Source organism: Octodon degus, unplaced genomic scaffold (assembly GCF_000260255.1).
Source record: "Octodon degus isolate 3935 unplaced genomic scaffold, OctDeg1.0 scaffold00250, whole genome shotgun sequence".
In the NCBI taxonomy this organism is placed as follows: domain Eukaryota; kingdom Metazoa; phylum Chordata; class Mammalia; order Rodentia; family Octodontidae; genus Octodon; species Octodon degus.
The window spans coordinates 2,784,834-2,802,567 of NW_004524826.1; the positions used below are offsets into that span (position 1 = coordinate 2,784,834).

Below are 17,734 nucleotides of genomic sequence, written 5' to 3' on the forward strand. Positions count from 1 at the left end.
TTTAGAAGCAGACTATATTTAGGCAAAGTGAAAAGCAGAGAATTAGATTGTTTTTCTCCAAAGAAGCCTTTGGAAGATGAGAAAGTAATATCCATTGTCCATGATCACCAGTGACATGAATGAGAGAAGGGATGATGTTGAAGTGCAGCAAGGAGGAGAGATAAGGGAGGATGAATAGGAAAACATGAGGCATCATTCATTCACCTCCATGGACAGTGATGCACCAACAAAGGACCTCTCGTATGAGTCACAAACACTGTGCAGCAAAACAATTTGTTACTGTCTTGTGACAGCTACAGAGTGAAACCATCTAGAAGTTTCTGATAGGCCAAGAAATGAATGAATTTAATTAGAATTTCTGCTTGTTATCTTCAGTGCTGTCAAGATCATGAAAGTCCAGGAATATCTGAGACATCTGACTAGTAGGCCCTAGTTTCATCCCCAATATGGACAAAGGGAGAGAGGCAGGAAGGAAGGGAGGGAGGGAGAGAGAAATATTCAGACAGGGAGGGAGGTAGGGAGGGAGGGAGGGGAGAGAGAGAGAATAAGAGAGAGAGAGAGAGAGAGAGAGAGAGAGAGAGAGAGAGAGAGATAAGAAGAACATTAAATACAATACATGGTTCTGACCTGGATGCTTATGCTATGACCGAGACAACTGGTAAGATGTGAATAGAGTCTGAAAAGTACACATTAGAAATGCATCAGTCCTCATTTCCTAATCTGGATGTGGCTTATAATGTGGTTATGTAGGAAAATGATTTTTATGTGGAAAAAACCCCACCCCCAAGTGTTAAGCACGGTACAGTGGTGGCAAACCTATGGCATGCTTGCTGCAGCTGGCTATTTGTTAGGGACAGCTCAAAAAGGTTCTCCATCACTGACTTAGGGCATTATATCAGCAATTTCATGTTTATTAGAAAAAAATTTTTATCACACTTTCAAGTTCTCTAGAAGTTTGATTTTTTTAAAATTAGTATTTCAGTAGCCAAGCATGGTGGCACACACTGTAATCCTGGCCCTTGGGAGGCTGAGGCAGGAGGATTGCCATGAGTTTGAGGGCATCCTGGCCTACAGTGCATGCAAGGCCAGCCTGACTTCATAGTGAGACCCTGTCTCAAAACAAAATAGAACAAAAGAAACAAAGAGAAAATTCCCCCCAAATTAAAAAATAAATAAATAAATTAGGATCTCAGGTTGTGTAGCTCAATGGTAGAGTGCCTGCCTAGCATCTGATCCCCAGGAGCAGCCTGTGCCACAATTAGAATCCTTGTGGGGTAAGACAGAGCATCAGTATTTTAAAAACTGCTTATGAGACTCTCATGCAAACGAGGATAGAAATCACTGTTGGAGTGTTCATTATTAAAGAAAAAAAGTTGGAAGGTATTTGACTAAGTGCACAAACCACAATTTAAATGCATGAATCACAACTTCGCTCTTTTTCTTCAATAATTACTTATTGACAAAGTTTTAAATAACCGGCAAGATGGAATCTCTTTCAAGAGGATACACAGTTTCATGGAAATGTATATGAACAAATAGACACTATAATGTAGTAACAACAACAACAATAATAATAATACAATTACCCTCATTTTTCAGGTACTATGCTGTCTGATGGGGCAGGTACTCTTAGTTATTGTCACTTTACAAGCTAACAACAGTGACATGAAGGGCCAGAGAAATAGCTCAGCAGACTAAGCGCCTGCTGAGGCAAGCTCAGGGACCAGGGTTCCATCCCAGGCACCACATGTCACACCAGCTTCACCCCCCAGGCACATTGAGCTGGCCACCAAGACTGGCCATGGTGATGCACGCCTGTAATTCCAGCGCTGGGGAGGCTGAAAACAGGAGGATCAGCATAAGTCCGAGCTACATAATGAGCACTGTACCAAATACAGAAAAAGAAAGAAAGAAAGAAAGAAAGAAAGAAAGAAAGAAAGAAAGAAAGAAAGAAAGAAAGAAAGAAAGAAAGAAAGAGAAAAGTGACATGAGCAGAAACACGCAGCATTCTGACTCCTGGCTACGCCATGATGGCAGTGGGAAGCCAAGTGCAGTGGAAATCCACACAGAGGCCGTGGTCCACACGGAGGGTCCTGGGTAGCTTCTTAGAGGCCAGGCCATGGAATCTATACATGCACCTGTTTTCTCATTTTAGTCAACACAAATTTTCCTTTCATGAACATGTGTGCAGATGACTTTTCATTTTGTAGTCCTGCTGCCATCCTGCTCCTGTGGTCAGTTGATAAGACGTAGACTTCTGAGACAAATTGTAAGAAAAATCCCTAGGCCTTCAATGCATGCTGCCCCCTACCCCCACAGCTGTCACCAGCAATGTGAGGATATTGCTTCATGGCAGCCTTACCAGCAAGGTGACAATCTTTTGTCATTAGTACACAAGAAGTAAGATTTATTTGATTACTACTTAAGCTGAACATCTTCTTATCAGTGCTTGCTACATAAATTCAACATCCTTACTGTTACAACCCACAGAGTGTCAGAGAACTTTACCAGTGAAATAATATTGTAGGATGCCTCACAAATACAGCACTTTTATTTTTATAACCACAAAAGTGATTTTGGCAGAACTAGCAGCATGTGAGGAAATCAAACTTTATATTCATGCTAAGATATTTCAGCTTTCAAATTACTGTGAGCTCTCTGAGAACAGAGCTTGTCTTGTTTGATTCTGCAATTCTATCGTAATGCCTGCAAATAAAACATGCTTTATCACAGTAGGCTGTAAAAATATATGGATGAAGTAATACATGATGCAAAGACATAAGCTGAAATCATACTTTGGCAGCCCTTATACAGATGATGCCAATAAACAAAGCTCAGTAACCATCACATTAGGGTGAGATGAAGGAAAAGTAACATGCTCTCCTCTTAGTTGCCTGCCATATAACTAGCATGGTAATTCAGTTTGCTTGCAGCTATTTGTACCTGGCAATAAATGTTATGGTCCCTCTCCATCTAAAGACATTCCCTTAATGAACAGCAGGTCTTAAAGATGAGTACTTTCCTAATCAGAAGCTTACCATTGTGCCACTCTGAATTTCACTTACAGACCTATGAGAAAATTCTTTTGGCTGCTAAGTGTTTTTATGACACTTTTCCATTTAACGTCAAGTGCAGTGCGTAGTTTGCAAATATGTAGTTAATCTCTAACTAAGAGAACATCCTTGGTGTTATTGGCATTCTCCATTCCATTTTATTGGTAAGGGAAGTGAGGCGTGGGAAGGAAAAGTGGCCTGTCCAAGGTCACATCAAGGGTGAGTCAGACATAGTGAAGAGTTTTTTTGAGCTCAAACTTTTGCTTTTGATATCTCACCAACCTCCAAAATCATCTGTATGTAATAAAATCAACAGGGCAGTCAGGTTGGAAAGATTTTAATCACTGAGAAAATGTCCTTTTAAACTACAGGCACTAATAACCTATTTCAAATTGTGTAAGCAAACCCATAGACACACTTTGGATAATATTTTTTAATGGGTATTAATTTCATGGTTAATAATATTTACTTTTACTGAGTGACAATCTCTATTCAAACCTCATGTATTGGTTCTTACTACCAGGGTGAAGGGAATATTCATAAAATAGGTGAATTTAAAATCAGCATTTAATCCTTTTGGTAATTAAAAACAAAATTTGCTACATTTTCACATTTTGTAAGTACACCTAAATTTTATATAATGGTGTGCTATTTAGATAAAATTTTAGTAGATCAACATCTTGAATTACAGCAAAAAAGTCTTTTATGTTTGTTTGTTTTTGGCAGAACCGAGGATTGAACTCAGGTGCTTGCATATGCCAGGGAAGCACTTATTCCACTGAGCTATCTCCCCGGCCCCAGCAAAAAAGTCTTGATGATGCTAATTCATTCTCCATAGTAACAGAGACAAAAGCTGATTAAATTCATATTTAATAGTTTACATCTAAGATGTATATAAAAGGAATGAGTCTTCTGTCTGTATAAAAGGAGAGGCACACATGTGTAGAGCTGGAAGGACTCTGTTATAGATATATCACCCACATTAACTTATGAACATGCCAGTCAAGTCCTATTTGCATTTTGTGGAGGTAGAATACAGAACTTAGTAAAACATGCATAAATTCTTTTGGAGGAGTAAACTTAAGAAAATAAACCAAGAAAACTTTTGTGAAGTATGAACTACAATAATAACAATAGCATTTTTCTGGCACAGTTTTCTGTGCCAATTTTATAACACTGGAAGTCCAGGGACAGGCACAGGTATACAAATGTACTAAGTATTCAGTAAACAATAAACATGATAACGGAGGATAGAAAATGTACAGTTCAGTGCTGTGACATCTGGCTAGGTACTTACCTCATAGCAAATGCCAAATATATTCCAGGTAGTCTGAACATTTCAGTATAAAAAAAAAAGAAAGTATTTGGGGAAAACTTTTTCATACATGACTTCAAAGATAAAATAATTTTTAAAGAGCCTAATAGATTTGATCACCTAAAAATACATTGTAACCACAAAATAAATATGAACTAAGAATATCAAGTATTTTTGATTATTCATCCTATAATCACTGGAATTTTCCACTTAGCTCGTAATTTAGTTTCTTTTAACACAAAATATTTTAAACTCAAAGTTAAAAGTACGAATCTTCCATGTAACGTTTCTGTGTTTTGGTCCACAAATGACTTTCTTAACCCCAAATCAGACTGATTTTCACTTTTTTTTTTTTTTTTTAGAATTCTTACATTTCTTATTTTATGGTAACTGAATAGATGACAGGTATCTATATGATTCTGTCTATTATTATCTTATTTAGAAAAATTAGTAACTTCTCTGAGTTTTTACTTTCCCTTTCCTAAAGAACCAGACACAATAATAGCAGCCTATTAGGGTGCCATGGTAATTAAAACAAATAATTTATACAGAGCATTTATCACAGTAGAGCTTAGTACATAAAAAGTACCTAGAAATGGTAGTTAATACTTTTAATGCTATTGCATTGTATACTGCACTTTCAAAATGTAGTTAGTACAGGGTCTACAGGGTCTCACTACACAGACTGGACTCTAGTGATCCTCTTGTTTTCAGCCTCCCAAGTGCTGGGATTATAGGCATGTGCCACCACCCCAAGTCTGAATCCCTGTCTCAGTGAGCCCCAGGGATGGGGCCAGCACAGCATGCTAGGGATTGAACCCCAATCCCTGCACCTCCTAAGTAGGTGCTTTAGTCTGCTGAGCTATCTGACTGACCCTGGATTTCTTAATTTCATGGGATATTGTTATGACTAGCAACATACTGACATTTTATTTAATTTTAAAATTTTCATTAGCAAATGCTTGCAGGACCTAATGATTACATTAATCATAGGAGTTGGTACACATCCGTACATTATGTTACATGACTTAAAAACATGTTTCACAAAAAAACCCATGTTTCACATGACTTAATCAATGTTGTAATTTCTTACTATTTTTAAGTCAATGTATGTCAATGAGAAAATGGTATGTTAATTTTTTGAAGACTATCTAGTTATATAGAGCATACTGCAATTTGGTCTTTTTTTTAAACAGATGGGGTCTCGGTACGTTGCCTGGGCTGGCCTCGAATGTCTGGGCTCAGGTAAACTCCTGCTCAGCCTCTCCAGTGGCTGACTCTGAAGAAGCATTTCATTGTGTCTAGCTGTAATCTGGCCTTTGCAAATTGCCATGTGAAGGTATCAGGTGGCCAAGTAACAGAGTAATCCAAGAAAATTAAGTGGTTTGCTACATATGAGAGCTGCTGAGATTATTTATGAGCTTAATATAAATAAGATGCTTACTCTTCTTTATCTTACCTCTAAGAGGCCATCCTCTGGCAGATCTGTACAGTGCACAGCATTCTGGATCTTAGTTTTACCAAAGATTGCCCTCAGGGTTTCAGGGCGTAAATGCCGGGCAATTTCCTATAAAATACACATTCACATAGAGTTAGTGACAGGGTGCAAGTAAGAAAAACACTGGCTATATGAAACACTTGAATTATTTTATTTCTAAAATACATGTTGTGCATTGAGGGTACTGATTTTTCCTGGAAATAGCATGAATGTATGGAAGTTCTGAGCAATGAAAACACTGTTTACTTATGAAGCTTCTTCCTGTGGCCCACTGTAACCTATGTCAATTCAATGTAATTTACTGTAATTGAGAGGGAAAATCACATTTCTTTTTTAACAACAGATTCTTGGAATGACAGAAAATATTCAGTTTATTATTCTAAAAGACTTATAAAGATAATAATATTGGAGACAGGGAGATGGCTCAGTAGAATAAGTGCTTCCCTGGCAAGCGCAAGGGTCTGAGTTCAATCCCTGGTTCCACAAGAGAAAAAGAAAAGATAACAATCTTATCAACTTGATTTAAAAGGAAATAGTTTAATGGTATTGCATTTTTAAGGTTTTTAAAAAAACGTTACAGTTGTATCTGCTTATTACTAGCTTACTTTGGAGACAGATAATGGTCACAAATAGCCCTGAATTTCATGAAAATTGTAAGTTCTAGCAAGAGACTACAACAAAACAAAAAGGATAATAACAACAGAGTATAAAATATTTGAGTAAGAAAGAAATTCAGGACATAGAATGTGGAGTGAGGGAAAGACAATGAAAAGGCAGATGGAGGGAACTGAGCTGAGCCAAATGGATGGGACAATGATTAAAATAAGTGTGTGTGTGTGTGTGTGTGTGTGTGTGTGTGTGTGTGTGTGTGGTGGCACACACCTGTAATCCCAGCACTCAGGAGGCTGCAACAGTAGGATGGCTGTGAGTTCAAGGCCAGGCTGAATTGCATAGTAAGGCCTTGTCTAAAAAAACAAGGAACACAAAAAAACTCCAAAGTAAGAGTCAGTGATTAAAAAAAAAAAAAAAAAGTTGTGGTTATAAAGAAGTTAACCAGAAAATGAAGAGATAGGATACATGAGATGAGCAGGGGTGGAGAAAGGAGGCTACAATGATTGATAATGACTGGTAAATGGAATAGAAAGGAGTGTGTTCAAGTTTAGGACAAGAATGTAAGAAGAAAGAGAGCCCAACAGACAAAGGGACAAGATACTGAAGGAATCATTCGTATGAACCTGAAAATAAAAGAATTGTGACAGGGGTCCAAATGAGCACAAAAATGTGAACAGTATTCACATTTGTGGTTCCACTACTTAAGGAAATTTTTTAAAGTGTTCATGTAATTATAGCCTTGTGACAAATTGTGACATTTTGGAAAATGACAGGCCACATAAATGAATGTGGTCCCATAAGATATAATGGAGTTAAAAGTTCTCTGTCATATAGTGACGTCATAGCCATCCTAATGTAAAATACAAATTACTCATATATTTGTGGTGATGTTGATGTAAAAATCTATTCTACTCCCAACCATATAAAAATAGCACATATAATTATGCATAATATATGATACTCAATAACAACAAAAGGCTGTGTTATTGGTTTATGTATTTATTATTCTTATTTTTATTTTAGAGTACTCCTTTTACTGGTTAAAAAGGTTTATTGTAAAGAAATAGCCCATGCTACTTGCAGCAGTGAGTATATGTTCTGTGCTTAGGATTTTATTTTGGATTCTTTCTAAAAAGGCACTGATATACTGATTTTAGTTTTGATTACTATAAAACATCATATATGTATATACACATAAAAATACTAAAATATTAACAAATACTAAAAGTGAAGATGAAACACTAAAAGTAATGTCATCCTTCATAGATCGTTTGCCTTCTTCATTTACTGATAAGTTGTTTCTCTTTATTTCTAACAAATCCATGCACCTTCTGCTGTATGGTAAAAACCATACTAGCATGCCCACTCCTTCTCCCTTACAGAAGTGCAAGTGATTATCAGATATACAAAGGCAACACAAAATACTTTGCCAACATATGATTTCATTTAATACCATAAGTACTTCTCACTAAAGTTAATGCAATATTCATAAATGACAGGTTATGCTGAGAAAATTATTCTTTGGAGAGTAACAGTTATTTGCATTCACTGGACAGTCAATGGTCTTATAAACTCCACCAAATTCCTGCCATAGTCACCCCTCTCTACCACCTTGACTGCCCAGGCCCATCAACTGCTTGGTTATTTCACAGTCCATGGTAAGTACTAAAAATTCTGCTCAGGTAATCCTGCAGTGGGAGAAAGAATTCTGGCTTAAAAAATGATCTCTAAGACAGAAAAATGCACCAAATAGAATGGTGGTTAGTAAAATACTGAGAATGAATAAATTATTTAGTTATTTTGTGGATGTGTACATTTTAAAGAATATCAATGGTTCCTGTATGGCTGATAAAAATATGTCTAGATGAAGAACTAAATGCTTCCAAAGTATGTATTCTATTAGTTCTCCACAACACAAGAAAGATGGTATTGAATTTTGTACCTAAGAAGCAAAATGACTTTCCATATAACAAACTGATATTTGTGAAATTTACTGATAGTAGAACTTTGAAGAGAATTTTATGATCAACTACAGAATACATTTTTATGAGCAGCATGAGGCGGTTAATCATTAAGTTACCAGTGCAATTCTGGAAAATTTTAAGTACAAGAGGAAAAGTCCTCCCTAGAGGATAATTATATAAGCTGTAATACAAATAACTGAATAAATATTAAAAAGAGATCTAAAAAACCTTCAGTCCTAGAAATTCACATTTGTGGCTCCACCATTTAAAGAAATTTTTTTAAAGTGTTCATGTAATTATAGCCTTGTGACATACTGTGACATTTTGTGTCAAAGACAGGCCACATAAATGAATGTGGTCCCATAAGATATAATGGAGTTAAAAGCTTCTGTCATATAGTGACACTGTAGCCATTCTAATGTAAAACAAAGATGTGAAACAAAGTTTTAAAATGTGTTACAATCACTGCCCTCTTTTTACAGTCAACAAGAGTAATAAGACAATAGCGAGGCCAGTAATGAAACTAATTAAAACAGCAAATGTTCTTATTTCTAACCAGTACTGGTACTTTTTATTAAGAAGCCTTGCAATGTTGAACAGTGCGCATGTGCTACATCCTCTGCTTGACTCTTCTGGCTCTGTACAGCATCTTACCAAACAGACCCTCCTATAGTCTCTCCATTTGCATATAACCTTGTACTAGTACAGTTGTACTTTTTTTTTTTTTTTGGTGGAACCAGGGATTGAACTCAGGCCCTTGCATTTGCCAGGCAAGCACTTATTCTACTGAGCCATCTCCCCGTTCCCAGTTATACTTTTATAGTTCTTGCAGACAAGTGGTATCTGACTGAGTCACAACTAACACAAGATAATAAAACACTGGGAAAAAACTGGAAGTAAGAAAGGAAACCAGACAAGAGATCCAAAGGCTACATTCTGTGGTCTAAAAATCCTCTTAGAGCCTACACATAGATTTTGTGACTGCAAAGTTAAACTCAACTAGATACTTGCTATTTCCCTGAATGTGTCATCTGAGAGAGCATGGTAAACACGCTCATTTGTACTAATACTATATGAGTTCATTAATCTATGAGGAATCATTAAAACATCTGCTTTATGAACTCACAGGCTCCACATTTTACTTTTCATTAGGTAAAAATCAGCTGTAATAGAAGTTTATAATGCGAAAAGGGTCACAATTTAATGTTATTTCAGGTAAAACATTTAGACAATTCAATCCTGGCTTTCCTACTAGATTTAAATAAACCACGTAATATGATAAGCAATGTCTCTTATTGAACTGTTGGATATTTCAAGCAACAATAAGCACTGGCTAAGATGCAAATGAAGTCTTAGGTGAGGTATAAGTTATCTGTTAAAAGAACTGGGAAATCCTGATATCCCACTTCTACAATCCCAGCTACACGGAAGGCTGAGGCAGGTATGTTACAAGTCTATAGGTAGCCTGAGCAACATTTTTATTTTCTCAAATAAAAAGGGTGGCGATGAAATTCAGTGTTTCCTGGGTTCAATTCACAGCAGTACCAAAGGGAAAGGATTGAGCAAATCTCCTTAATCACTTTTATATATAAATTATACTTCAGCAAAAACTATAAAAACTCACATCAGCAAACTCTGAGAGTATAAATATTAATATAGAAGAAAATAACTGCTTTGGTAAATACTTTTCTACTTCTTTTCTGTTTAAAAAATGCTATTATAAAAGCTCTACCCATCTAATGGAAAGGCTGGCTCATAAAAATATTACAGTGTGTCCTCACCGCCTTTTTCATCAGATCTGACATGGTATAACTTCTGCCTCTTCACCAAAGTCAAGTTCATAATGAAAGGTAATGATCTGAATGGACTCAGGATATCTGAGGCAGCCATGGCAGTCCAACTAAAGGTACTCAAAAAAGTAGACTTCCAGAATTGCTTCAGAAAGTAGCAAGAACAATGGAATGTGTATTGGAAGCTAGAGGGAGTATTTTGAAAAGGATTCATGGCAATATCTCTTTTACTATAACAATTTTTTTTAAATTTAAACATTCACCATTTTTAATGGCAACATTTTATCCAGATTCCTCTGGTAGGGTCCACCTACTGGAATGAGCTTTATAAAACATAGTGAATCACACCAGCACCTTGCCTAAGACACACTGATGTTTTCCTTAAAATCAAAAATTCCCATCATGATCTAGAGTCCTGCGTGGCCTGGATCTGCTTACCTCTCTGCTGTCCTCTGAAATGATCTGGTCATATCAGCTTCATTTAGCTTTTCAAAAGCATCTAGCTCTTTCTCTGTCTCTGTCTCTCTTTGCCTCTGTCTCTGTCTCTGTCTCTCTCTCTCTCTCTCTGTCTCTCTGTCTCTCTCTCTGTCTCTGTTTCTCTCTCTCTCTGTCTCTTTCTCTCTCTCTCCACCTTGCCCTGTGTAATAGTTCTGGTTGGCCTTGAACTAACTATGTAGCACCTGTGCTGGCCACCTGGCCCTTATCAGGTGAGACTCTCTCCAAAGTCACCTCTAGCCAATTAGTCCTCTAGCCAAAATCTCTCATGTCTCAAGAAAGTTATAAAAGTACCATCAGAAATAGCAGTGGACAAACTGATCTGGAAATAGGTAAATTTAATTTACAAATCAGGATATCAGTTTTACAAAATTTAACATCATTTTTTCCCAAACAGCAACATATATCTCAACATACCAGTGGAAAGATCTTGGTTCAGAGTTCAAGGCTGAATTAAAGGTGGGAGCAATGTTTAATAGTATGTGGCCTAATTGGAAGCATTCAACAAGAGATAAAATCATCATCTCCGTACTATGAGGCTCTTAAACAGTAGGTGCTCATGATGTAGCTAAGGCAGTTTTGCCTTTTACAGATATGGCTAGCCTGGTTATATTCAGTATTGAAGACAGATATAACCAAAGATCCAAGTAAGTGAGGCGAGCTAGCTTCAAATGCTTAATTTCCTACACTTTCTTATATGTTCTACAATTCTCTTTAAAGTTACAAGTTTCTTTTAAAGAAATATAATGTGAGGCTGGGGAGGCAGTCAGCAGTCTAACCGCCTGCCTGGCAAGCACAAAGACCAGGTTCCATCCCCAGTACTGCATGCTGTGCTGCTCTGGAACCCTGGGTGTATGGTGCTGCCCTGAAACAAGGTGTGGTTGCACATGCCTGTAATCCCAGAGGTGGGAAGGCTGAGATAGGAGGAGCACTACTAGTCTGAACTGTGTAGTGAGATCCTGTATCAAACAAATAAATAAAAGATTAAGAAAAAAAAAGAAATATAATGTGAATCACATATCCCATTTTAAATTGTTTAGTGGTTACATTAAAAAATACAGTGAAGGGCCATCCAGATAGCTTAGCAGACTAAAGCGCCTGCTTAGGCAGAGTGCAGAGGCCAGGGTACAATCCTCAGCATGCCTTGCCAGCCTTGCCCCAGGGGCGTGCTGAGACGGTGATTGAGACCAGGCATGGTGGCGCGTGCACCTATAACCCTAATGCTTGAGAGGCTGAAAACAGGAGAATCACTATCAGTCTGATCTATGTAGTGAAACCCTGTAGACCCTGTACTAAATACATTATAAAAAAAGAGGAAAAATACAGTGAAATTAATTTTGATAATATATTATATTATATATCCAACATATTATCATTTCAATAGATAATAACCTCGTTCTCATTTTTATTTTCTACTAAGTTTTTAAAGTCCAGTGTGTATATTAAATATACAATGTATCTCAATTTGAATCACACATGTTTCAGAATCTCATGTAGCTACTTTTCATCTTACTGAACTGTCAAGAGCTAGACAAGCTCTATTCCATGATCCAGGGACAATATCTCAATCTACTACTTAAAAGCTGCACTAATACAACTATATCTACAATATGCACTTCTATAGACTAAAATACCTTAGTCTACACCTTGAGGAAAATTAATCTAACCTTGCTTTTCATGCTGCCATCCAAAGATGTCTCTCCCTAGCTCTCTGTTTCTGTCTATCCCTGCACTCCCTACTACCTATTCATCTTTCATGCCCACTGTCCCATTACCCTCCACAGCTGGCACTGCAAGTGGTCACCATTATCCACAAGCCCCCATTCCTAACTACATCTTTTCTTTTAGCAAACACCTTTGTCTCCTGCTTCATAGGAAAAAAAATGAGATTAATAAGAGCTGTCTCTCAGAAAATTCCTACACATCCACACCCCTCCACACACTCAAGCACATACACCCAAACACATAAAGCTTCCAACCCCTCTTTCCACCCCATGAAAAGCACTCCTGTGCTTTTCTCCTGTATTTTCAACATTCTCTTTCTAATGTTTTCTCCTACACATCCTATAAAAATACTTGTGTTTCACTTAAAAAAGTTTTTTAAATGTATTTAGTACAGGGTCTATAGGATCTCACTACACAGATCAGACTCATAGTGATCCTCCTGTTTTCAGCCTCCCAAGCACTGGGATTACAGGTATGCACCACTGCACCCAGTCTCAGTCACCCTATCGGTGTGCCCAAGGGGTGGGGCCAGCACAGCACACTGGGATTGAACCCTGGTCCCTGCATCCGCCTAAGCAGGTGCTTTAATCTGCTGAGCTATATAGCCAGCCCCACAAAATTTGTTTTTTAAAGACTTTACTTTCCCATCCCTTTTGCTGTTTCCATAAGTCTTTACAAGCTTCACTTGCCTTTGCCTTTAACCTGTACCCTACAAGGTCACCAAAACCAATCTGGCAAAAGACACTGATCATTGATTATCTTCTAATTATCCATGACTCTTCCTATTTGTGACTCTCTTTAATATTTAGCATGAGAAACCTTGATTTCTGAAGCTCTCTCCTTATTCACCCTGTATGACACCATGATCCACCTCCTGTTCTAACTATTCCTTCTCAGGCTCCTATGTTTCTATCTCCTTTCTACTGAGGACCCTCTTCTTCTTCCTCCCCCCCCCCCCCTTTTTTTTTTTTTCAGAACCGGGGATTGAACTCAGTCCCTTGCATGTGCCAGGCAAGCACTTATTCTACTGAGCCATTCACTTATTTTCTTACCTTCCAGCTCTCCATGGACAATCTCATTCATTAATCTTCAGGTCTCTTTAAGTGACTCTGTAATCCCAAACTTCTGCTCAGTTTCCTTTTCTGAGTTACAGGTTGGAATAGACAACTATGCTCAACTTGTCCAAAAGTTGAGGACAAGTGTTACTGTCTTCCCTCCCAAACTCCTTCTCGTCACTGATTTCCTCTCTTCATGTATAGAAACAGGTAACCTATCACATAACCTAGGCTAAAATCCCAATAGTCATCCCCAAGTTCCTCTTTCTCCTTATGTCTACTTCTATTGTTTCAGTTCATTTTTTAATCTGGTTTAGACTATATTAGTCTAACAGGTTGCCTTGCCTCTGTAATACCTTTGCCTCATGCCTGTAATCTATAAATGCCTTAAGGACAGGGTCTATCACCTTTATTTAAAAATACACAGAATGCTCATGAAAGATTCATTGAATAACAGTATTAATGATTTAGTAGATGAGTGAAGGGATGAATAAAATGACTAACATATTCAAACAGACATGCTTTATTAACTTCATTAATGATGTAGTAGAGAAACTGTGCTTCCTGGTTACCAATAGTGCTTGCTGCTTTGGTTATACATCATGTTCTTCAGAAGTGGCTATTGTAGGAATTTTGAAGAATATCCTTTTAAAGTATAAGTAATAACCATTTAATTTACCTGTTTTTTAACTCAGATTTCCTCAAATTAGAACATATCTAATGGAAAATGGACACTACGCATCACTCCCATAGCTCTGAAAAAGACTTGTTTTGTGATCTTGATTGAGGATAATACAAATATAAATATCACAGATATAAAATGCTATGTGGAAAATATGCAGAATGGGAGCAATCTGCTGAATAGTGTTAGATGTGCTTGTGCACATTCCTTAATGATTTTTTTCCAATTGGAATATTAAGACACATCTAAATTCTATGAAGAATGAATGTAGGTTCTATTGAATACGTACAGTCTTTCTATAAAAGATCATTTCACTTTAAACTTTAGAGATCTCATAATAAATGATCTTTCATCTTATTTGTTAGGTTTCTCTATTTTTACTACCTATTTTAAAATCTATGATGCATTAAGTCACATCCTTATATATGATCTTGATGATAGATTTTCACTGCTAAAGGAAAGAATATGAGCTGGGCATGGTGAATTCAAGGCCAGCCTGGACTACATAATGAGACCCTGTCTACATAAAGAAAAACAAGCAGTTAATGACAGTTGTGATATATTCACAATGTACTGACATTCTGCTAATGAGAATATTAAGCTGGGATATGTTATTTGAATAATTTTGATTGAAGTTATTGCTTTCTAGAAGTAGTTTGCTTTTGTGCCCAAGCATTTTATTGTAGAAAGATATTTTTTCTTGTGGTCATGATCTTTTTTAAAAAGAAAAACTTTCTATTAAGAGATATTTTCTAAAGGTAACTTTCATCTCCCCAAAGTTCATTCTCTCTTCCTAGCACATTGTAAACCTTGACCACGATCTTGAAACACCAAATTTATGTTGTTAAAACCTGCTCACTTATTCATTCTCCTTTAGATGATCTGATCTCTGCTTTTTCCACCAAACTGTATTCAGATTTCATTACAAAAATTTGATTTTCTCTTATAGTACTGGCATGAGCAATCTTTTTAAAAAATAAATAACTTTGAATTTCAACTAGTCTATAGCATTAAGTACTTTTTTAAAATTTTATTTTATTTTATTTTGAAGAGTAAAAACAGAAGCAAAACATATAGAAAAGAAGACAGAAACAGGGTAACATACAACAATACGTATGTTACAGATTTTTAAAACAGGAATAAGTAATTAACAATGATTGTTATCTATTTTTATCGTCAAATCTGTTGCTCAGATTAACAGATTGAGTTATGCAAGACTGGGGAAATAATTGAATATTGGTGCTTGTTTTCAAGAAATCTTAAGTTTTTTCCTTGTCTTTTTTGTTTTAATTTATTTTAAAGAGATATAATAATTGATAAGACATTAGCAATGGTACACATTTAGAAGTCCAAAATGAGAGGTATTCAGCCATGGTTTATTACACATTGCTGTCCTCGATGTAGTTTCTCCGATCACAGATATCAGCATACTGAGTTAGTCAAGGTGAAAATTCTAAGCAGTAACTGCTTTTTCCAAAATTCTGATGGAAATTATGCACCTCAAGCTTTTAGAAAAAGAAGATCAAACCAAACCAAAAGCCCAAAGGCAGGAGGGAATTATAAAGATTAGAGCAGAAATTAATGCAATTGAGACAAATAAAACAATATAAATAATTAATGAATCCAAAAGCTGATTCTTTGAAAGATTAAATAAAATTTATAAAACTCTAACCAACCACCTCAAAAAGAGGAAAGAAAAAACTCAAATTCAAGCAATAAGGAAGGAAAAGAGAGAGATTACTAGAGATCCTGTGGAAATTCAGAAGATCATCAATAGCTATTTTGAAGATCTTTGCTCTCACAGGCTTGAAGACACAGAAGAAATGGACAGATTCCTAGATAGGTACAAATTGCCAAAATTGAATCAAGAAGACATAAAAATTCTGAATAACCCAGTATCAGCCAATGAAATTGAAAATGTAATAAAAAATCCCTTACCATTAAGTACTTTAGAAAACCATAGCAAAAGTAATTTCAAACTGTCACTCAATGGTTAATGAAACAATTGCAGGGCAACTCTAATTCTAGTTTTCTGTTAGCACCTCAAACACAACATGTCCCAAATCAAACCAAATACATTCTCTTAGCATCCCTCCTTCTCCAACACCAATCAAGTTTTTTTTCTTCCTAGTGGTATCACTATCATCCCAAGTTTTCAGGCTAGATAACATAAAATTACTTCTAACAACTTCAATCAATACCAACTACCAATTGGTCACTACCTAATAATTTACCCCATTTGTTAATCTATCTCTTCATTTATGCAGTATTTTTTGCACATATGAGATACCTGTATCTGAGATAAGGAAATTAAAATTAATAAGATGATAATTTTATTCTTAGGGGGTCACAGTATTACAAGAAATCAGGCAAAAGTAGTTGGTAGTAGCTGTGTAACAATTAACTTGCAAAAAATAAAAGATAATAAAATTGACATGTATTATTTTTCCATTTTCATGTTTTTTTTTTTTTTTTTTTTTTTTTTTTTTTTTTTGTTTTTTGTTTTCAGAGTCAGGGATTGAAGTCAGGCCCTTGTGCTTGCCAGGCAAGCACTTATTCAACTGAGCTATCTCCCCAGCCCTCCATTTTCATGGTGTAAATACTCCCACTACCTGGAATTGGGAAGTGATACTACCAATTTGTTTCTTGTAAGCTGGTACAAGCTTACTTCAAAACCTCATTAAAAGCCTCCCAGGTGTGACAAGACCTACACTGGATATGTATGCAAAGCCCTGAGGGGTTCCATAGGAGGTAACTCTAGGTTACTTGGGACAGATTCCACAGCACCTGCTCAGTTCTGTAAACTTCTTTCCATTCTCCACAGCTACTGTCTTAGTCCAGTAGCTATGAAGTCAGTATGGTAGGACGTCTCCAAACAGTACTGATGGCTCCTCATTGCTGAAGTCCAAGGTTGTAAGACATGATAGTTCAGAAAACTTTTCAACTTTGTCCTAACATTCTCTTTTAGTCTTGTTCCCCCATAGTTTGTTTCTCTATTATTTATGCCCCATAAAATATTTTTAAAATGAAAAAGATTAAAGTAAAATAAAATTTATAATGACACAGGATTAAAAGCAAGGACATTTGCCAGTGTGGTGGCACTGGGGGCTGACACAGGAGGATCACCTCGAGTTTGTGGCCAGCCTGAACTACAGGCTGTACTACAGAGTGAGACCCTGTCTCAGAAAACATAAAACAAAAATGTAAGTGACATCCGTACTGTTTCATGTTGTATCCTAAATCTCAAGAATACTGCTCAGTATCTTAAAGGTAACCAATTAATAAAATTTAATAAGTATGTAGTAATTTAACTGTAAGCCTCTTGGAAATGAGGATTGTGTGTTACTCATGTTGGTATGTCTTACAGCATTTCAGTACTTCTCACATCAGAAGGTTCTATATGATGTCTGCATTGGAACCAGTCTTCTAGACCTTTTAGTTTCTTAAGTATTTAAAAGTATGGGGGCCGGGAAGATGGCTCAGTGGAATAAGTGCTTCCCTGGCAAGCACAAGGGCCTGAGTTCAATCCCTGGTTCTGCCAAAAA

At 36.5% G+C, this 17,734-nt stretch overlaps 1 protein-coding gene across 1 annotated transcript in view; it reads right to left on the reverse strand.

Moving 5' to 3' along the window:
• Nme7 (NME/NM23 family member 7) overlaps positions 1–17,734 on the reverse strand; it is a gene marked incomplete at its 5' end in the record, with an annotated part of 185,758 nt that overhangs the window by 31,870 nt on the left and 136,154 nt on the right. Inside the window, one exon of the mRNA XM_023706324.1 lies at positions 5,828–5,935. Coding sequence (XP_023562092.1) covers positions 5,828–5,935 — 108 coding nt within the window. The remainder of the gene's footprint in view (positions 1–5,827; positions 5,936–17,734) is intronic.